We start from the raw sequence: 19,526 nt of genomic DNA on the forward strand, positions 1-19,526 counted from the left end.
CGGCCCCCCCTTCCAGGAGCACTGTCGAGGAGGAGAGCAGACGGTCGGCTGATGGGGCAACACCTGTGCAGCCCGGTAAGTCACCACAACTGGGGTTAGAAGGGAGAAGCAGGGTAGGACATGACACAACTAGGCCTGAGGGCAACACAAGGGGGGTGGTCCCAACGGCAGGGGGCGCAGGCTTATTGGGATTCTTGGAGGGCATTAAAGATTTAGTGCAAAGGTTTGAGGCTGTAGAGCGTATGGCAGGAGGCCCGGCAGCTGCGTGGGTCCCGCCAGTGGGGGGCAGCGGTAATGCGGCAGGAGTGGGGACGCCAGCAGCAACAGTTGCGGTTACCGCCCTGGAGTCCACGGTGAGTGACGTTGCGCAGGGGAAGGATAAAGCTGCGGAGACAGCAGAGAGGCAGGATATAACCAGGCTGGCAGATGCAGCGCGCTGCGAGGTGTATGTGTGTTACGAGGGGCCTTTGGGAGCGCACTTAAAACAGGAGGCAAGGGAAAAATTATGGAAAGGTGAGTATGTGGAAATATTTTCACTATTACCTTTGGAAAAATTTAACTTGGATAGAGTCAAGCCAGACAGTTCCAAGAAGGAGGATGAGGAAAAGAGGAGGTATCGGCTGATACCGAGGACGTTTGCCAACTGGTTGCAAGCGTTTGCAATTATGGCGAGCGTAATTGGGGAGAAGCACCCGGAGCACTGTTCGGCATTGTTCTGCTATCAGGATGCCATAGGGGAGGCCTACAGAGTGTATGGCGGCACGGGCTGGCTGAGATACGACGAGCAGTTCAGGCAGCGGAGAGCGATATGGCCAGAGCTGCGTTGGGACCACAAGGACATTAGCTTGTGGATGCGTTTGATGACGACGACGCGGGCTCCGAACCAGTTTTTTCAGGGGGGAGCCGGTGGCCCATCAGCCCTGGGACACTCGGCTGGAAACAAAAAGGGGGTTTGTTGGCAATACAATTCCGGAGCCTGTAAATTTGGTGCGACATGTAAGTATAAGCACGAGTGCTCAGGCTGCGGGGGAACGCATCCAGCATCTAGATGCTATAAGCAAGGAAAAGGCAGAACCGGTGACGTTGGGAACAAAAGGGAGGACTCCGGTGAAAGTGGAAAGGATGCGACCGTTTCTCGGTAAGTATCCGGACAGACAAGCTGCGAGGTTGTTGGAGGAGGGTTTCACGGGGGGTTTTAGGATCCCATGCAGGATGACGGTAGTTCCCCAAGTGCCAAATAATTTACGTTCCGCATTGCAACATCCGGAAGTGGTTTCTGAGAAGCTGGCAAAGGAGGTTGCAATGGGGAGAATGGGAGGTCCTTTTAGGAGGGCACCAATAGCTGATTTGGTGGTATCACCGCTAGGTGTGGTGCCCAAGAAGGAAAACAACAAATTCAGGCTCATTCACCACCTGTCTTTCCCGAAAGGGGGATCGGTGAATGATGCCATTGATCAGGAGGCATGCTCGGTGACTTATATGTCATTTGATGCCGCTGTGGGTTGGGTGCGCCGTTATGGCAAAGGAGCGTTGATGGCCAAGGCCGATGTCGAATCGGCTTTTCGGTTATTGCCGGTACATCCGGATAGTTTTAGATTGCTGGGGTGCCATTGGAAAGGGGAGTTTTATGTGGACAAATGCTTGCCGATGGGTTGTCCAATATCGTGTGCGATATTTGAACAATTCAGCTCTTTCTTAGAATGGGTAGTGCGGGACGTGTCGGGTGTGAATTCAATAATTCACTACCTGGATGATTTTTTATGCATAGGGCCGGCATCATCTAGAATCTGTACGGTTTTATTGGCGACACTGCAACATATCGCTGACAGATTCGGCATTCCATTGGCCAATGAAAAGACGGAGGGACCTTGCACGGTCATCACGTTCCTAGGCATTGTACTGGATTCTGAGGCAATGGAATGTAGGTTGCCGGAAGACAAATTGGAAGATTTAAAGAAAGAGATTGCTGGGTTAATTGGTTTAAAGAAAGTGCAACTGAGAGCACTGCAATCGGTTCTTGGTAAGCTAAATTTTGCCTGCCGCATACTGCCAATGGGGAGAGTGTTCAGCCGCCGGCTGGCGGCTAGCACGAGTGGGGTAAAATCGCCAAGACATTTTGTGCGATTGGTAAAATCGCACAGAGAAGATTTAAGGGTATGGCATACTTTCTTGGAATCCTTCAACGGAAGGGCGATGTGGATGGCAGGACCGGTCAGTAATTTTGATATGGAATTATTCACTGATGCGGCAGGGTCCACGGGTTTTGGGGCGTTTTTTCAGGGCCAGTGGAGTGCAGGTCCTTGGCCTCAGTCATGGATAGAGGAGGGTTTTATCAAAAATTTGGTTTTATTGGAATTGTTTCCAGTAGTACTGGCAGTGGAGCTATGGGGCCCATCTTTCAGGGATCTGAAGGTGCGTTTCCACGGGGACAATTTGGGGGTGGTGCAAGTTATAAATAGGGTGACAGCATCGTCTCCGCCAGTAATCAAATTGTTGCAGCATTTAGTGTTAAGATGTTTGCAATTGAACATGTACATTCATGCCGTACACTTTCCGGGGGTGGAGAATGTGGTAGCTCATGCGTTATCTCGCTTCCAGTGGGACAGGTTCGGAGAGTTGGCGCCGGAAGCGGAGCAACAAGGGGTACCTTGTCCCGATTGGCTGTGGGAGATACCGTTGGCGTCATCGCGGGATGGATCAAGCAGTCGGTAAGTGGGGCCACTTGGGCGGCGTACTCAAAAGTATGGAAAGAGTGGATGGGATTTGTTCAGGCCACCGGTGAGGAGCCGTCAGGTACACATTTGCGTTTGTTATTGCTATATTACGTGGCAAGGAAAATGGAGGAGGGGGCATCAGTGGCGGTGTTAAATACTCAGTTAGCGGGGTTAGCGTTCCTATTTAAGTTACAGGGTCAGCTGGATGTCACGAAGGATTTTTGGGTGCGTCAAGCGCTTAAGGGGTATAGGAAAAACAGAATCATGAAGGATTCTAGAAGACCAGTGACGTTTGAGATTCTGGGGAGGATTGTAACAAAGTTGGGGGAGGTATGCTCTTCAGAGTATGAAGTAGCATTGTTTAAGGCGGCATTTGTAATGGCTTTTTTTGGGGCGTTCAGGATAAGCGAGCTGGTTAGTCCGGCAAAAAAAGTTCAAGGTGGTTTGGGATGGCAGGAAGTTCAGGTGGAGCGTGGAGGTTTGACGTTGGTGGTAAAAAGGTCAAAAACTGATCAAATAGGAAAAGGCAGGGTAGTGAGGGTTTACCCGATTCAGGGATCTTGCCTGTGCCCGGTAAGCACGGTAGTGCAGTACTTACAAGTCCGTCCATATGTACAGGGTCCTTTATTAATTCACTTGGACGGTAGTTTTTTGTCTAAGTTTCAGTTCATAACAGTTTTTAGAAGATGCCTGAAGGGGGTGGGATTACAGGACAAGGAATTTTCATCCCACTCGTTTAGGATTGGAGCGGCTACTGAAGCAGCCAAAATTGGGCTGGATGTGGAGGCGGTGAAACGCATTGGAAGGTGGGAATCGCAGAGGTTCCGGTCTTACGTTAGGCCTCATTTGGTGGTAGAATTGGAAGGAAGCTAGGGGTATAGGACTGTAATTAAGTTTAGTAATGAAAGGTTTATTGTAGGATAGTGTTTTTAGTATAGTTTTCTTGTCTTCTTCTAATTACAGGTACAGCGCCAGGAATGGTCTGGATTATGGGCCATTCTTATGTGTGTTGGGGGGCAAGAAGAGGGGATGCTCGTAGGGATGGCAGGCAGTTAGGTTTTGATAAAAGGGAGGTTTATATTAAGTGGTTGGGGATACCTGGGATGCTGTGGAGTAGATTGTTTCCTGAGGTAAAGAAACATGCCCTGCGGGAAGGACCACCTGATGTGTCAATTTTACACGTTGGAGGTAATGATCTAAGCATCAGATCCATGGTGGACATCACGCGCGATATTAAAGGAGACGTGTGGCGCTTGATGGAATTATTCCCCAAGACTATATTCATATGGTCGGATATGGTGGCTAGGACATCTTGGAGAATGGCCAGGTCAGTGGAAGGCGTAAATCGGGCCAGAAAAAAGATAAATAGGGAGGTGAGCAAATTTATGGTACGCAATGGTTGTTTAGCAATTAGACATCCCGAACTGGAATTCGAAACGTGGAGGTATCTGAGAGCTGATGGGGTACATCTTAATGATGTGGGGATAGATTTGTGGACGTTAGGTTTGCAGGATGGAATACAGCGAGCCATGAGGGTGTGGAGGGGCATCCAAGAGTAAGGTATTACTCGTTGTATGCGGTGGCGGGCGTTGGTCTGTAAAAAGGAAGGAAGATGGAAAAAGTAAGTGGGGGATCTAACGGTGTTATAGATCCGGAGGTCTTTTGGTTCCCGGTTAACGGAGGTTAACCGGGAAGTGATAATGGGGCACTGCGGGAATTGTTAGTCTCTGAGCCAGCTTGTCGGCTTGAGGCATAGTTGAGATAGTTTGATAAGTACCGCAGTGCTAAGTGGGTGATGAACATCAGAATGATTTTAAGTGATAGCGCAGACCAACGCTCTTTAGTTTAAAAAGTTTTCAGGGAATAACAGATGTTTATTGTTGATTGTTTTTTGATGAAAGAGTTTTTATAAGAAAGTTATAAAATATATATTGTTTTAATAAAGTAGGCTGCTACGGCCTTTTATACTCCAAGTTTGGTGTGGTTTGGTTTATTGGGAGTAGAAAGGTAAGAAGGGTATTAATATAAGTGTACAACATATGTTATCCAACAGTCAAGAAAAGCCCGAAATGCAGCATGTAATGCATAAAATGGAGGGCATGCATGACGGTGGTAACAGTGGGGGGAAGGAATGGTTAAAATGGAGCCGAGGGGGAGGGACAGGAAGGGTGGGGTCGTATTTAAGAAGGTTAACAGAAATCTGGAGGAAAGTTCCCGCCCACCCGCCCCTTTTTTGTATTAGGATAATGGTAGGCATGAGGGAAGTTGCTGTTTGTTTTTTAACAGGTGGTGAAGAATGAATCGTCGTGGCAGTGGCGGGCGTTGGTCTGTAAAAAGGAAGGAAGATGGAAAAAGTAAGTGGGGGATCTAACGGTGTTATAGATCCGGAGGTCTTTTGGTTCCCGGTTAACGGAGGTTAACCGGGAAGTGATAATGGGGCACTGCGGGAATTGTTAGTCTCTGAGCCAGCTTGTCGGCTTGAGGCATAGTTGAGATAGTTTGATAAGTACCGCAGTGCTAAGTGGGTGATGAACATCAGAATGATTTTAAGTGATAGCGCAGACCAACGCTCTTTAGTTTAAAAAGTTTTCAGGGAATAACAGATGTTTATTGTTGATTGTTTTTTGATGAAAGAGTTTTTATAAGAAAGTTATAAAATATATATTGTTTTAATAAAGTAGGCTGCTACGGCCTTTTATACTCCAAGTTTGGTGTGGTTTGGTTTATTGGGAGTAGAAAGATAAGAAGGGTATTAATATAAGTGTACAACATATGTTATCCAACAGTCATGCATGAGTTAGTCCATTATTCACATGAATAATAGGAATTTGCCTTGTTATCACAACCTATTCTAACTAACTACACACCCAGTATCCATGATGTATCACAGTCCATCAATTTCACTCAGAGTGGACAATACTTCCCAGCAGTTTCCCCCTCTTCTTTAGGGACAACTCCGGGGACAAGAAGTCACAGCTGCATTTCGGGCAACTAGCAGCCAGGCCATGGTGCAAGGGATCACACTTTGGGACATTGGTCCCCTTGCAAAGGTATCCTCAGTCTGTCCACATGACAGCCGGGGACAAAGAAGATTTTTTTGTTTCACTTGAGAAGCAACAACCCGCTGAAGGTCACAGGTCGCTTTTCAGGGTGAAGCAGCCCAACAACTTCAACTTTTAGACAACATGGCTTAGGTGGGCACTCCAGCATAGTCCGGACAGTAAAGCTCTCTGGAACGTTCTCTGCTAACAACAATTAAAATGTGTGTGTGTGAAGTGGCTGTCAGCATAGCGTCCTTGACATCACACAACACATATTTGTAATCCAAGGTAATAGTAATGGCACTCTGATGAGGTTTACCAGTAGTACACAGGGTCGGGTAGAATTATAGACTCTCCCTCACCGTGGTAACAAAGTGCTTGAGGTCCCTTTTGTAGAGTTTAACTTTATTTGAATTAATCCGACAAACATACGTAACAATGGGGCCCTTAATCCCCGGTTCTCTGCTGTATTCAACTGTAACATCTTACTCGTGAGATTCTTAAGACAGGGCTGTTTCAGCGGTTCCGCCAATAGTAGAACTACTTCTTCCCTTAAGGTTAGGAAGTGAACAATATAATGTAAAGATTTGAGGCCCAATGTATGACAGCTAATTACATATCAGTCACTTTATTTGTCTCGTACATTCTCCCCTCCCTCTTCACTTACTGGCTTCAGCGGTATCTGCAAGCTCCCCGGACACATCTGGTTCTTCTGAGAAAGAGTATGCCACACATCTAGTTCTTCTGAGAAAGAGAGTCTACCTGGGCCAGAGCAGGACTACCAGAATCGGCGGTCTTGGTACTGGATGTAGATTCCTCCATGGTGGCACATCCGTGGGCCCAATCCACCATCATCACCTGTGACGGCAGTGGCGGTCTGGCAGCTATCAGCAGCAGTTCTCTGTATCGACAGCACCGGCTCCAAGAGCGCATAAACATGGCAAACCCAGAACACCGCCGGCAGATGATCCTCATAGCCATGGAGCTTTGAGAAATATACGGCGATCTCACCCTTTGGTGTCATCCGAATACCCGTGTCAGTAATCGTGGTTCCAGTAGCGAAGAAACTGGCAATTCCCTGTGGGTCATATCCCAGGTGCGCCATGTTTCTCTTCAGGCCACGAGGTCTCAGCATGTGAACCCAAGATGGTGACCCAAACAGTAGTGCGTCCTCCTCTGCAGATCGGGAACTCCTCCCCCTGCCAACGGATTAATGCAAATGTTCTCTGGGCACTGTGGCGCCCGCCTTTTTCATGCTGTGGCACACCAAAACTGTACTGGAGTCCATTTTGGAGTCTGTATTAACCCTCACAGCGCTGGCGGGAAGTGTCAAAAGACCAGGCTGATCCTTTCCCATGAGCAATGAGACTTGTTGGTTCTTCCCCACATTGATAGTACACACAAAAACACAGTCCATTAGAAGTGTAAAGGTTACTTGTCACCTTCCCACTGAGCCAGAAGAAATCCTGATGAAGCTGAGGTCGGTTGCTAAGGGCGACTGCTGCAGAGATAATGCTTTAGCCCCACATTGGGCACCAAATGTAGCAAGGTCCCAGGCCTCCTTTGGTCTAATGAGAACCTCCAGGGCCAAAGACAGCTGACATCCTTCTGTATGTGGTGGGTTGTGAGGCATGGTGTGTGCAGAGTGGTTAAAGTCATTGGGTGCCAGACACTGCATGAATGCAAAAGAAAGTTTATTTCTTTTTACAAACCTTTTTTTGGGGGAGGCCAGGACACCCTTAAGTAGTTGCAAGTTCAACTGGCAGACTCCGAGACTTCAATAGAAAGACAGCTATGCAGGGAAAGGTATCCAGCAAGATGCCACATGTGCAGGAATGCTGTTTCCTATGGCAACAGTCTTTTACAGTTCGTTAGAGGAAGATGGTTGGACTATGCCAGGGGATACCTCAGATAAATTTTCCAATCCCTAATCAATATATATTATAAAAAGAAGGAGAAAGGGGAGATCCCCTTCCCCCAGATAAATGGGATTTTAGAGGAAAGTACTGAGTCTAGTAGGTGAAGATCAAACAGGTTTGATAAAAAATTAACAATATTTATTTAGACATAATTAAAAATAGAAATGTCAACACATATACAGACATATGACCATCCAGTAGTGAATATCAGAATTCATACGTGACTAACAGCCAACATGTTTCGCAAAAGGATTTTCGCTTCATCAGGGCTAGACACGATATCATTGATTCATTTCAACTGTATAAACAATAAACAGTCTCAAATTACATAATGGTCATACATGAAATCAAATCATAACAATAGAAAAACATTAATTGCATAGAATTTTGCTCACCTACTATTAAAATTTCAAAAGAATAAGGCAATCACCACCATTCACCGGACATCAACCGCTAAACCAACTGGTGCGGATTGTCCCTGGGTGCCAGATCCCAGACGGACAGTACCAGTAGGAGGACTGGACCACACAATTAGGGCAATACAGACCGGTAACCCGTACTGAAACAAAAACGGGAAATCAATAAGTTCCTATGATCAAAAATAATCATAAACAGTGCTGCTGATGACCATTGACAGTCAATCATATCTTAAATATTATATATTAAAGAAGTTTTGACCCGACGCCCACGTAAGTACATTACATATAGGGTATATTCATAGTGTATATAGTGTTTCAAAGACATCTACATCAAGATATCTATAAAAATAATAATAATAATAAGGGGCAGTCTATTCATGGTTGGAAGGGGGGGCCGCGGGACGGGGCCCGCCAGTGAATTGCTCGGGACACCTTTATCTTGCATTGCAGGGAGGGAACAATCTTACCAATTTACAGTCAATGGCCACTATATATACAATGCCTGTATCCATAGTGTCCCAATGTAGACATTTAAGCAGAATAAGTGACCCAGGCAAGGCATCAAGCCTAAAGTAGTAGTAGTACGTGGACCCTGTTCCTAAGTTATCCCTTAAAGTATGGCAGTATTCCCCCAAAAGAAATAGATCAAGACAAACGCGTCCAGATGAGTAAAGACTTACCCCTAAGTAGGGAGGTAGAGGGAAGGGAGCTGAGATAGCTCCTAGTCGGATGATTGTACGTCCGCCCGTCACGATGGATGGCTGCAGGATGCGTCTATTAGACAGCACCGGCGCCTCCATCTTTTGAATAGTGTGGTCCCACTGGAAGCAATCAGGTCAGGGTTGACCTCCGGCATTGCTTCCGGTCCGGACGTCCCCGCATACATGGGGCGGACGCATGCGCATTCAACCTCCCAAGATGCGCGCGCATTGCCCATACTCCGCCATTGGTGTGAAGGGCACGTAGGGGCGGAAGAAAGGCAGCTCCGCCCCCTGAGCAGGGACGTCCGAGTCCCCCCACCTAAGGCATCCGCTCCCAGCAGACAGCGGAAGTAGTCCAGTAATGGGGGAAAGAGCATATATAATGGTCCAAACTGGACTGAGCACCTTGAGTTTAATACATATATACATTTATACACACATGCAAAGATATATCACAGAAATCATATATGCATGGTTCCATGAAGTACATTCCAATTTAATCAATCACAACTAAGGTGGAAATAGGGATAGAGAGAGTCGGGGCCAGTCACCCTATATTCTTATCATCATATATGAAGAATAGCCCCATCTAGTGGGTATAAAGATATATCATTTGTGGGGCTATAAAACTGAAGGTGGATGACGGCCTCCCAACAGAGTCCTGTATGTATCATAAATGGCAAACATATGGATGTAAAGGCACATAGCAAATTTTCCATGTAGTTTCAGTTAATTGTTTATAACTCATTCGTTTTCTACAGCCAAACCCGTCACAGAAAAGGTTTGAATGAGAGTGCAGTGTTGAGGCCAGGTGGATAAGTCGCACGCTGGTTGAATATCCACCTGGCCTCACGCTGCAATATTATTTTGTCCACATTCCCACCCCTCTCTAGGTCAGGTATAACCTCCAAAGCAAAGAAGGACACATAACTGGGGTCGAAGCTATGTCGCAGACCAATATGTTTACAAATAGGGGTGTAGAGTAGCCCTGCGTCTAAATAATATAAATGGTCCTGAATTCTTCTAGCAAACGGACGCTTCGTTTTGCCTATATAAAATGCGCCACAACGGCACATAGCCAGATACACAATGCCCGTTGTGGCGCAATCGGCATAGCCTTTAAGCTTGTGGAAGCCTCCTCTTGGAAGGGGGCACCCACTTCCTTCTTTAATCCACGGACAGTATTCACAATGTCCGCATTTGAAGGTGCCATTCCCCCCTCCGCCCCTAATAGGGGTGTCAGGGGTTGCAGGTGACTATGAACTAGGGCGTCCCTGATGGACCGTGATTTTCTGTAGGTAATTTGTGGCACATTGGCCACATATTTTGAGATGACTGGATGCTCAGATAAGAAATGCCAATTATTACTAATCAGGTTTCGAATTTTCTGTTGATGGACTGTGAATGTTGTAATTAGTTTTGTAGTAGGATGTGGGTCACGTGCTTTATGTTTGAAAATAAGAGTGTCACGTAAATTCTGTTTGGCCCGTTGGTAGGCCCTCTTTAGAACTTTTTTGCTGTAGCCTCGGTTGAGCAACCTATCATAAAGTGCTTTAGCTTCTCTTTCGATCCTCGTTCCTAGCACAATTCCGTCGTAGTCGGAGGTACTGACTGTAGGGTATACTGTATATCAATGTACGAGGATGGGAGCTGGAAAAGTGCAGGATAGTATTCCCAGCCGTCTCCTTTCTGTAAAGTGTACTGAAGATGGAGCCATCCTCTCTGAGAACAAGTCGTAAATCCAAAAAGGGGATAGTGGTTGTGTCGGATTGAATGGTAAACTTGAGATTAAATTTGTTGTGAGAAAGAAGTTCCATAAAGCTGTTGAGTAGTTCAGCCGACCCCGTCCAGATGAGGAGGACATCATCGATGTACCTCCGCCATAGAAGAATATGGCAGAGGTACATCGCAGCCTCCTCGCTAGAAAAAAGAGTGCGTTCCCATCCCCCCAGGTACAGGTTGGCATACGATGGGGCACAAGATGTCCCCATCGCTACCCCCTGCACCTGAAGGTAGATAACGCCGTTGAAAAGAAACATGTTATTGGTGAGAATGTGTTCCAATAGGGTTGTAATGAATTGGCCTGATTCCCAGCTGTCAGTATCTCTTTCTCTTAAGAACTCCGCAATTGTTGCCACACCTTGCGTATGTGGTATACTTGAATATAGGGCCTCTATAGCGATTGCCGCCAAGATCGTTCCCGGAGGCACAGTGAGTCCTTCGAGGATTTTGAGTAACTCCAAAGTATCCTTCAGATATGATGGCAAACTTGTAACGTGCGGGTGTAGGTAGCCATCCACATACCGACTAGCAGTCTGGGTATGGCTGCCTATTCCCGAAACAATTGGACGTCCCGGAGGTTTGGAGATGTTCTTGTGGACTTTGGGTAGTGAGTAGAAGGTCGGCGTCACCGGCCACTTCACCTCAAGAAACTCACAGGTATCCCCATCGATCAGGCCTTGGGAGTGTGCCCGATCGATAATGGATAGATAATGTAATCTCGCTTCCGTGAGTCTCTGAGGTGGGACCTGCTGATACCATTTGTGGTTGTTAAGTATATCTAGGCACATTTCGATGTAATTATCCTTATTCATCACCACCACATTTCCTCCTTTGTCCGATGGTTATTAAAGGAGGAAAAGCGAGATTACACTATCTATCCATTATCGATCGGGCACACTCCCAAGGCCTGATCGATGGGGATACCCGTGAGTTTCTTGAGGTGAAGTGGCCGGTGACGCCGACCTTCTACTCATTACCCAAAGTCCACAAGAACATCTCCAAACCTCCGGGACGTCCAATTGTTTCGGGAATAGGCAGCCATACCCAGACTGCTAGTCGGTATGTGGATGGCTACCTACGCCCGCACGTTACAAGTTTGCCATCATATCTGAAGGATACGTTGGAGTTACTCAAAATCCTCGAAGGACTCACTGTGCCTCCGGGAACGATCTTGGCGGCAATCGATATAGAGGCCCTATATTCAAGTATACCACATACGCAAGGTGTGGCAACAATTGCGGAGTTCTTAAGAGAAAGAGATACTGACAGCTGGGAATCAGGCCAATTCATTACAACCCTATTGGAACACATTCTCACCAATAACATGTTTCTTTTCAACGGCGTTACCTACCTTCAGGTGCAGGGGGTAGCGATGGGGACATCTTGTGCCCCATCGTATGCCAACCTGTACCTGGGGGGATGGGAACGCACTCTTTTTTCTAGCGAGGAGGCCGCGATGTACCTCTGCCATATTCTTCTATGGTTCTCAGAGAGGATGGCTCCATCTTCAGTACACTTTACAGAAAGGAGACGGCTGGGAATACTATCCTGCACTTTTCCAGCTCCCATCCTCGTACATTGATATACAGTATACCCTACAGTCAGTACCTCCGACTACGACGGAATTGTGCTAGGAACGAGGATTTCGAAAGAGAAGCTAAAGCACTTAATGACAGGTTGCTCAACCGAGGCTACAGCAAAAAAGTTCTAAAGAGGGCCTACCAACGGGCCAAACAGAATTTACGTGACACTCTTATTTTCAAACATAAAGCACGTGACCCACATCCTACTACAAAACTAATTACAACATTCACAGTCCATCAACAGAAAATTTGGAACCTGATTAGTAATAATTGGCATTTCTTATCTGAGGATCCAGTCATCTCAAAATATGTGGCCAATGTGCCACAAATTACCTACAGAAAATCACGGTCCATCAGGGACGCCCTAGTTCATAGTCACCTGCAACCCCTGACACCCCTATTAGGGGCGGAGGGGGGGAATGGCACCTTCAAATGCGGACATTGTGAATTCTGTCCGTGGATTAAAGAAGGAAGTGGGTGCCCCCTTCCAAGAGGAGGCTTCCACAAGCTTAAAGGCTATGCCGATTGCGCCACAACGGGCATTGTGTATCTGGCTATGTGCCGTTGTGGCGCATTTTATATAGGCAAAACGAAGCGTCCGTTTGCTAGAAGAATTCAGGACCATTTATATTATTTAGACGCAGGGCTACTCTAACCCCTATTTGTAAACATATTGGTCTGCGACATAGCTTCGACCCCAGTTATGTGTCCTTCTTTGCTTTGGAGGTTATACCTGACCTAGAGAGGGGTGGGAATGTGGACAAAATAATATTGCAGCGTGAGGCCAGGTGGATATTCAACCAGCGTGCGACTTATCCACCTGGCCTCAACACTGCACTCTCATTCAAACCTTTTCTGTGACGGGTTTGGCTGTAGAAAACGATTGAGTTATAAACAATTAACTGAAACTACATGGAAAATTTGCTATGTGCCTTTACATCCATATGTTTGCCATTTATGATACATACAGGACTCTGTTGGGAGGCCGTCATCCACCTTCAGTTTTATAGCCCCACAAATGATATATCTTTATACCCACTAGATGGGGCTATTCTTCATATATGATGATAAGAATATAGGGTGACTGGCCCCGACTCTCTCTATCCCTATTTCCACCTTAATTGTGATTGATTAAATTGGAATGTACTTCATGGAACCATGCATATATGATTTCTGTGATATATCTTTGCATGTGTGTATAAATGTATATATGTATTAAACTCAAGGTGCTCAGTCCAGTTTGGACCATTATATATGCTCTTTCCCCCATTCCTGGACTACTGCCGCTGTCTGCTGGGAGCGGATGCCTTAGGTGGGGGGACTCGGACGTCCCTGCTCAGGGGGCGGAGCTGCCTTTCTTCCGCCCCTATGTGCCCTTCACGCCAATGGCGGAGTATGGGCAATGCGCACGCGTCCTGGGGGGTTGAATGCGCAGGCGTCCGCCCCCTGGATGCGCGCGCATTCTGGCGGGGACGTCCGGACCGGAAGCAATGCCGGAGGTCAACCCTGACCTGATTGCTTCCGGTGGGACCACACTATTCAAAAGATGGAGGCGCCGGTGCTGTCTAATAGACGCATCCTGCAGCCATCCATCGTGACGGGCGGACGTACAATCATCCGACTAGGAGCTATCTCAGCCCCCTTCCCTCTACCTCCCTACTTAGGGGAAAGTCTTTACTCATCTGGACGCGTTTGTCTTGATCTATTTCTTTTGGGGAATACTGCCATACTTTAAGGGATAACTTAGGAACAGGGTCCACATACTACTACTACTTTAGGCTTGATGCCTTGCCTGGGTCACTTATTCTGCTTAAATGTCTACATTGGGACACTATGGATACAGGCATTGTATATATAGTGGCCATTGACTGTAAATTGGTAAGATTGTTCCCTCCCTGCAATGCAAGATAAAGGTGTCCCGAGCAATTCACTGGCGGGCTCCGTCCCGCGGCCCCCCCTTCCAACCATGAATAGACTGCCCCTTATTATTATTATTATTTTTATAGATATCTTGATGTAGATGTCTTTGAAACACTATATACACTATGAATATACCCTATATGTAATGTACTTACGTGGGCGTCGGGTCAAAACTTCTTTAATATATAATATTTAAGATATGATTGACTGTCAATGGTCATCAGCAGCACTGTTTATGATTATTTTTTATCATAGGAACTTATTGATTTCCCGTTTTTGTTTCAGTACGGGTTACCGGTCTGTATTGCCCTAATTGTGTGGTCCAGTCCTCCTACTGGTACTGTCCGTCTGGGATCTGGCACCCAGGGACAATCCGCACCAGTTGGTTTAGCGGTTGATGTCCGGTGAATGGTGGTGATTGCCTTATTCTTTTGAAATTTTAATAGTAGGTGAGCAAAATTCTATGCAATTAATGTTTTTCTATTGTTATGATTTGATTTCATGTATGACCATTATGTAATTTGAGACTGTTTATTGTTTATACAGTTGAAATGAATCAATGATATCGTGTCTAGCCCTGATGAAGCGAAAATCCTTTTGCGAAACATGTTGGCTGTTAGTCATGTATGAATTCTGATATTCACTACTGGATGGTCATATGTCTGTATATGTGTTGACATTTCTATTTTTAATTATGTCTAAATAAATATTGTTAATTTTTTATCAAACCTGTTTGATCTTCACCTACTAGACTCAGTACTTTCCTCTAAAATCCCATTTATCTGGGGGAAGGGGATCTCCCCTTTCTCCTTCTTTTTATAGTCTTTTACAGTTCCTAACACAAAGCCTAACAGTTCTTTCACTTCCACTACAATCACTCCTTGTAGTTCTTCAGCCCACTGAGCTCCCGGTCTCTCACTAGACCCACTGATTCACTGCCACTGAATCCCTTGAGCTCCTCCAATCTTCACGGTGGTATCTTCCTCAAGCGTCACCCCTGCCTCTCTGCTGGGTCCCTAGCTTGGCACTCAAGATACCTCTCAGGCTTCACCCCACTGGCCTGCTCGGTCCCTGGCTTGACACACAAGGCTGCTCTGCAAGCGTCACCTCTGCTGGCTGGGTCCCTGGCTTGATACCCACTGAAGTTTCCCGGTTCTTCACTGTCCCCGGTTGGTGAGAATGATGCTCCAGTACTTGCTTCAGTTACTCACTGTGGTCCCTGGTAATTAGGCAGACAATCCTTTACTGGCAACAGCTTCCCCTCTACCTCCGACGTCAACAGGTTCTCCGGCCGGTAGAACCGACACTTCTGGTTGGACTGCAAGCCGCAATCCCAACCCTGCGCTGCTCTCTTGCTTCTGGATAGGCCCTCAGACAGCCTAGCAGCCAGATGTGCCCGGGATAGGCCCAATCTCTGGTCTAGCAGCCCGGGCAATACAACACACGTCCACCTAGACAGCCATACAGGTGGCACAGAACCCCGATCACCTGACTCCACCCAAATATATAGGTTCTCCCAGCAGGCCAAGGGATTTAAGAAAACCCCTGCTCATTGCCTGAGGTACCCCATATACCCATAATCTGACCTTGCAGTGCCCTTCTCATATCTAATGCCACCAAGTACCCAGCCACCTAGCGGCAGAAAAGAAAAGGGCAGCAAGTACAGACTTAGAGTAAAATCAATTGATCCCTAACAATAGACCAAGGTAGCTATACCTGGCAGGTAAGTTTAGGAGCAACCCTGCCTAAACACCAGGGTGCTACATATAATTATTTCAATATTATTATTTTTTCTATTTTTTTAGGAGCCCCTTTCTCTGTAGCCTCAGCTACAGTGGACAGTGAATGAATGGGAAGTGCTTCCTGTTCATTCACAAACTGAAGCATAGTAAACTCAGTTTACTAGGTGGAAGCTGCACTGCACAGGGCGATTAGGGTGTGCCCAGGCACACTCAGCACACCCTGTGCACACTCCTATGGCGGCTGCCCAAATAATACCTTAGCAGGCAAGAGTCCTTTTCAGTCCATTCGTGAAAGTATCCTTGCTCCAAGTCAAATTTCCCAAGGGGGCGACCTGAAGGCAGGTGTTACGAATTACCTACAGCACTGAGCCTTTCCCTTCAGTCCCATGCGGTGAGAATGCCCTCTTCTGGGCCCCGGTCTTTTCTATTTAATGGTTCCTGGTAGGGGCAGGTCCCAAAAATACCCAGAAAAGGCCATTATACATTTACCCCTTCCCCATCTGGGCAGTCAACCAATCACATAATGACATACTGCAATACATTACAGTACAAGTCTAACCGAAGCGTAAAAGCTGCTGTAGTAGGATTGCAGCTGCTATGAAAGCCACTATCCCACTCCAGTCAGCCCTGATGGCTACCATAAACCCCCAAAATGTATTGAATTATCTTATGAGAAAACAAAGATCTTGAGCTCTCAATCATGGTGTTGCTCTCTTTCTACTCTGTTTGTTCCTGTCTTTATATAATTTCACTGCCAATAGAAAATAATATGAAAAGCATTTGTAATGTACTGGATATGTACATCTGTGAAGGTTCTCATCTATCCAGGTCATTGTATAGCAAGTACTAATCAGCTGGACTTTTTCTGTAATGTTAAAAGATGTTTTGTTACTCATTCAGATTCTTCAGTGTCAGGAACGAGTGTCAGCAACATATCACCACAATTATAGCCACACAGGCAACCCAGTCACCTTAAAATGATTCTAAAAAGGTAAAAAATTTCCATGCATTTTCTTGCCTCTTTTCCTAGCAACCAGCTTTCTATTGGCTAGTCTAAAAATGCCTGAAACTGCATGTACAAACATGCATAGAAAAAGTTCCAAAAACAACTGAAGAAGCTAAAGTGTGAACTTAGCCTAAGAACTGATTTGCCTGATACAAGGAAGATAATGTGACATGAAGTCACAGATGATACTGCTTTACATTGGCTAAAACAAAAATGTCTGAAGCTTAAAAAACACATGTTAAACACATGCAATAAGCTTTTAAAATATGCATTCAGATTAATGCCCGCATCCTCCACCAAAATATAAATAAAATGTGCATTCATGTATTGAAAGACATGCATTTTTTTTTTTTTAATCGCCTGAATACATTCACGCTTAATTGTGAATAGGGGCTAATAATCCAATTACCATAGAATGTGTCAACATTCAGCAAGACAAAGGGGGTGTGGGAACATCTGCCTTAATGCATTTTGACAAATTCCTTGGTGATCGAATTAAGGTAATTGAGTCACCTGTGTGGCTGCAAATGTTTAGGTATGCTCCTGACACTCATTAGAGCTCAACATACAGCTTTGATGAACAGCAAAACATATTCTATTTTACAGAACAAGTCCAGTTGAATGTGAATAATGGGAAACATAACATAAGAACGGGTTCTACAAAGACTTACCTTTGTAAGGCTCTTCCCCCGAAAGAACTGTCCACACTAAGATTCCGAAACTACAACAGAGAAAAACATAGCAAAGAGTCAGTGTCTAAATTGTGGTAAAAACCATATTAAAACAGTTCACTGATACTTAAAGATAAAACGCACACTTCCAGTTAAGGCTATTATTCCTAATTATTGTTGGAATACCAAGTTCATAGCACGTTAATTTTTCCTAAAACAATCTCAGAATTATGAAGAAGAGGAAATGCATTGCAATATGGACAGGTCAATTCAGCTTTCATCAACTATAAATTAAAGAGGAACTTCAACCACCTTCACCCGTGATTCTTGTTTTTAACCAGTAAGTTTCTTCTGACCGTTTATCCTGAATTCACATACTCACCAATCCAGCTAATACAATTTTAACACTTCCTTGTGTTAGAGTCTCTCTGAATAAAAGAAATGATATGATATATCATTACTCTAATTTTAAACTATGAGACAGAGTTTATTTTTCAGATAGCATGAAACTGTCATATACAAGTCAAACCTTATAGATTTTATTACAAATGTTACCTTTAAAATATGGACACTTTTCAATATACAGGGGGCATTAAATATCAGGATTGCATTACATACAGAGTGCAGTGTTCATGGGGGTTACACACAGAGTGCAGAGCTGTCACTTGTAAACACAGAAACCAGACTTCTGTGTTTACAACTGATTGTGGTGAGTAGGCACCAAAGGGTCTGAGCCAGAGGTGGTGGAACTGAGTTCCACCAAGTTCCCCCTGAAAAAAAGCCCTGTATAAATATATATTGAAACCATCAGAGGGGACACCACTGTATCTATCTATCTATCTATCTATCTATCTATCTATCTATCTATCTATCTATCTATCTATCTATCTATCTATCTATCTATCTATCTATCTATCCACGCACACACTATGTGCTTTATAATTTTAATAGACTGGGTAGTGAAATGAAAATAGTTCAAAGTGTACAAACTATTGTGGGGTGTATAATTAATGTGGATTGTTGGATGAAATTACACCTTTTTATAGCCAAGGGTTTCATGTTTAGATGCAGTTATGCCAAAAGTTAAAATTTTGTACAATTAGTTAGGGTATCGACGAGAGGAAACTAATCACTGATGTAATTTAGTATACATACATAGCGAATAATTTAGAAATTAATTGCGAATATAATCTTAGTGTGCAGGTTACAATCTCAATTCCATTGTTATTATTGGTGTTTGTAAGTGACTTCTTGTAAAATAAATCGTACTTTATTTTACTAGTTTTGTAGTCTGTACTTTCACCCAATTTTGTTGTGTTTAAAGAATGCCTGCATAGGGCAAATAAACTCAGGAATAATTAGTCAGCTTAATTATTTTTAATAAAGTATTTTTGTATTGGAGGCACTGTTATCTATTGATCAATTACATGATCAAAATAACTGACTCAATTTTTCATTCAGACATCCTGACATTTGCAATACAGGGAGCTAGCCCACCACCTACTAATTTCTGCACCTTCCAATTGCCCCATAACTGCAATGGCTGGCCTTACTGGCCAATAGTAAGATGGAGGAAACAGAATGGTACTAGCTAGCTCTCAGCACTGCTAGAAAGTGTCAACGTTTTCTCATTAGAGCCTCCTGGACAGGGGCGTAACTACCATCATAGCGACCCATGCTGGCGCTATGGGGCCCACAGCCAAGTGGGGCCCAGTGAGGATAAGAGCACCGCCGGCACAGTCTCCCAGCCAGGGGAAGAGAGAGGAAAGGAAGAGGCGAGCTGTCCGTATCAGCAGAGAGCTGAACTGCCCGATGTAAGAGCTTTCATTAGAACTTCCAGTGTTCCCGGGGCTCACGTCACATAGCTCCACCTTTTGGCCCAGTGCCTTTGATAGACAGAACGCCGATCCAATGCGGGACATGTGGCATCATCAAAGGCGTCGGGCCAAGAGGTGGGGCTATGTTACGATGAGTCCTGGGAAGACAGGAAATTCAAATGAAAGCTATTACAGCGGGCAATCCCACTCT

The 19,526-nt window shown here is 45.2% G+C and overlaps 1 protein-coding gene across 1 annotated transcript in view; it reads right to left on the reverse strand.

Annotated features, from left to right (window-relative positions):
* The window catches only part of LOC141117132 (receptor-interacting serine/threonine-protein kinase 3-like), a 193,792-nt gene that overhangs the window by 75,975 nt on the left and 98,291 nt on the right, over window positions 1–19,526 (reverse strand). Inside the window, exon 4 of the mRNA XM_073609770.1 lies at window positions 17,499–17,548. Within this exon, the coding sequence (XP_073465871.1) occupies window positions 17,499–17,548 (50 nt within the window). The remainder of the gene's footprint in view (window positions 1–17,498; window positions 17,549–19,526) is intronic.

This window comes from Aquarana catesbeiana, linkage group LG13 (genome assembly GCF_042186555.1).
Source record: "Aquarana catesbeiana isolate 2022-GZ linkage group LG13, ASM4218655v1, whole genome shotgun sequence".
Classification (NCBI taxonomy): Eukaryota; Metazoa; Chordata; class Amphibia; order Anura; family Ranidae; genus Aquarana; species Aquarana catesbeiana.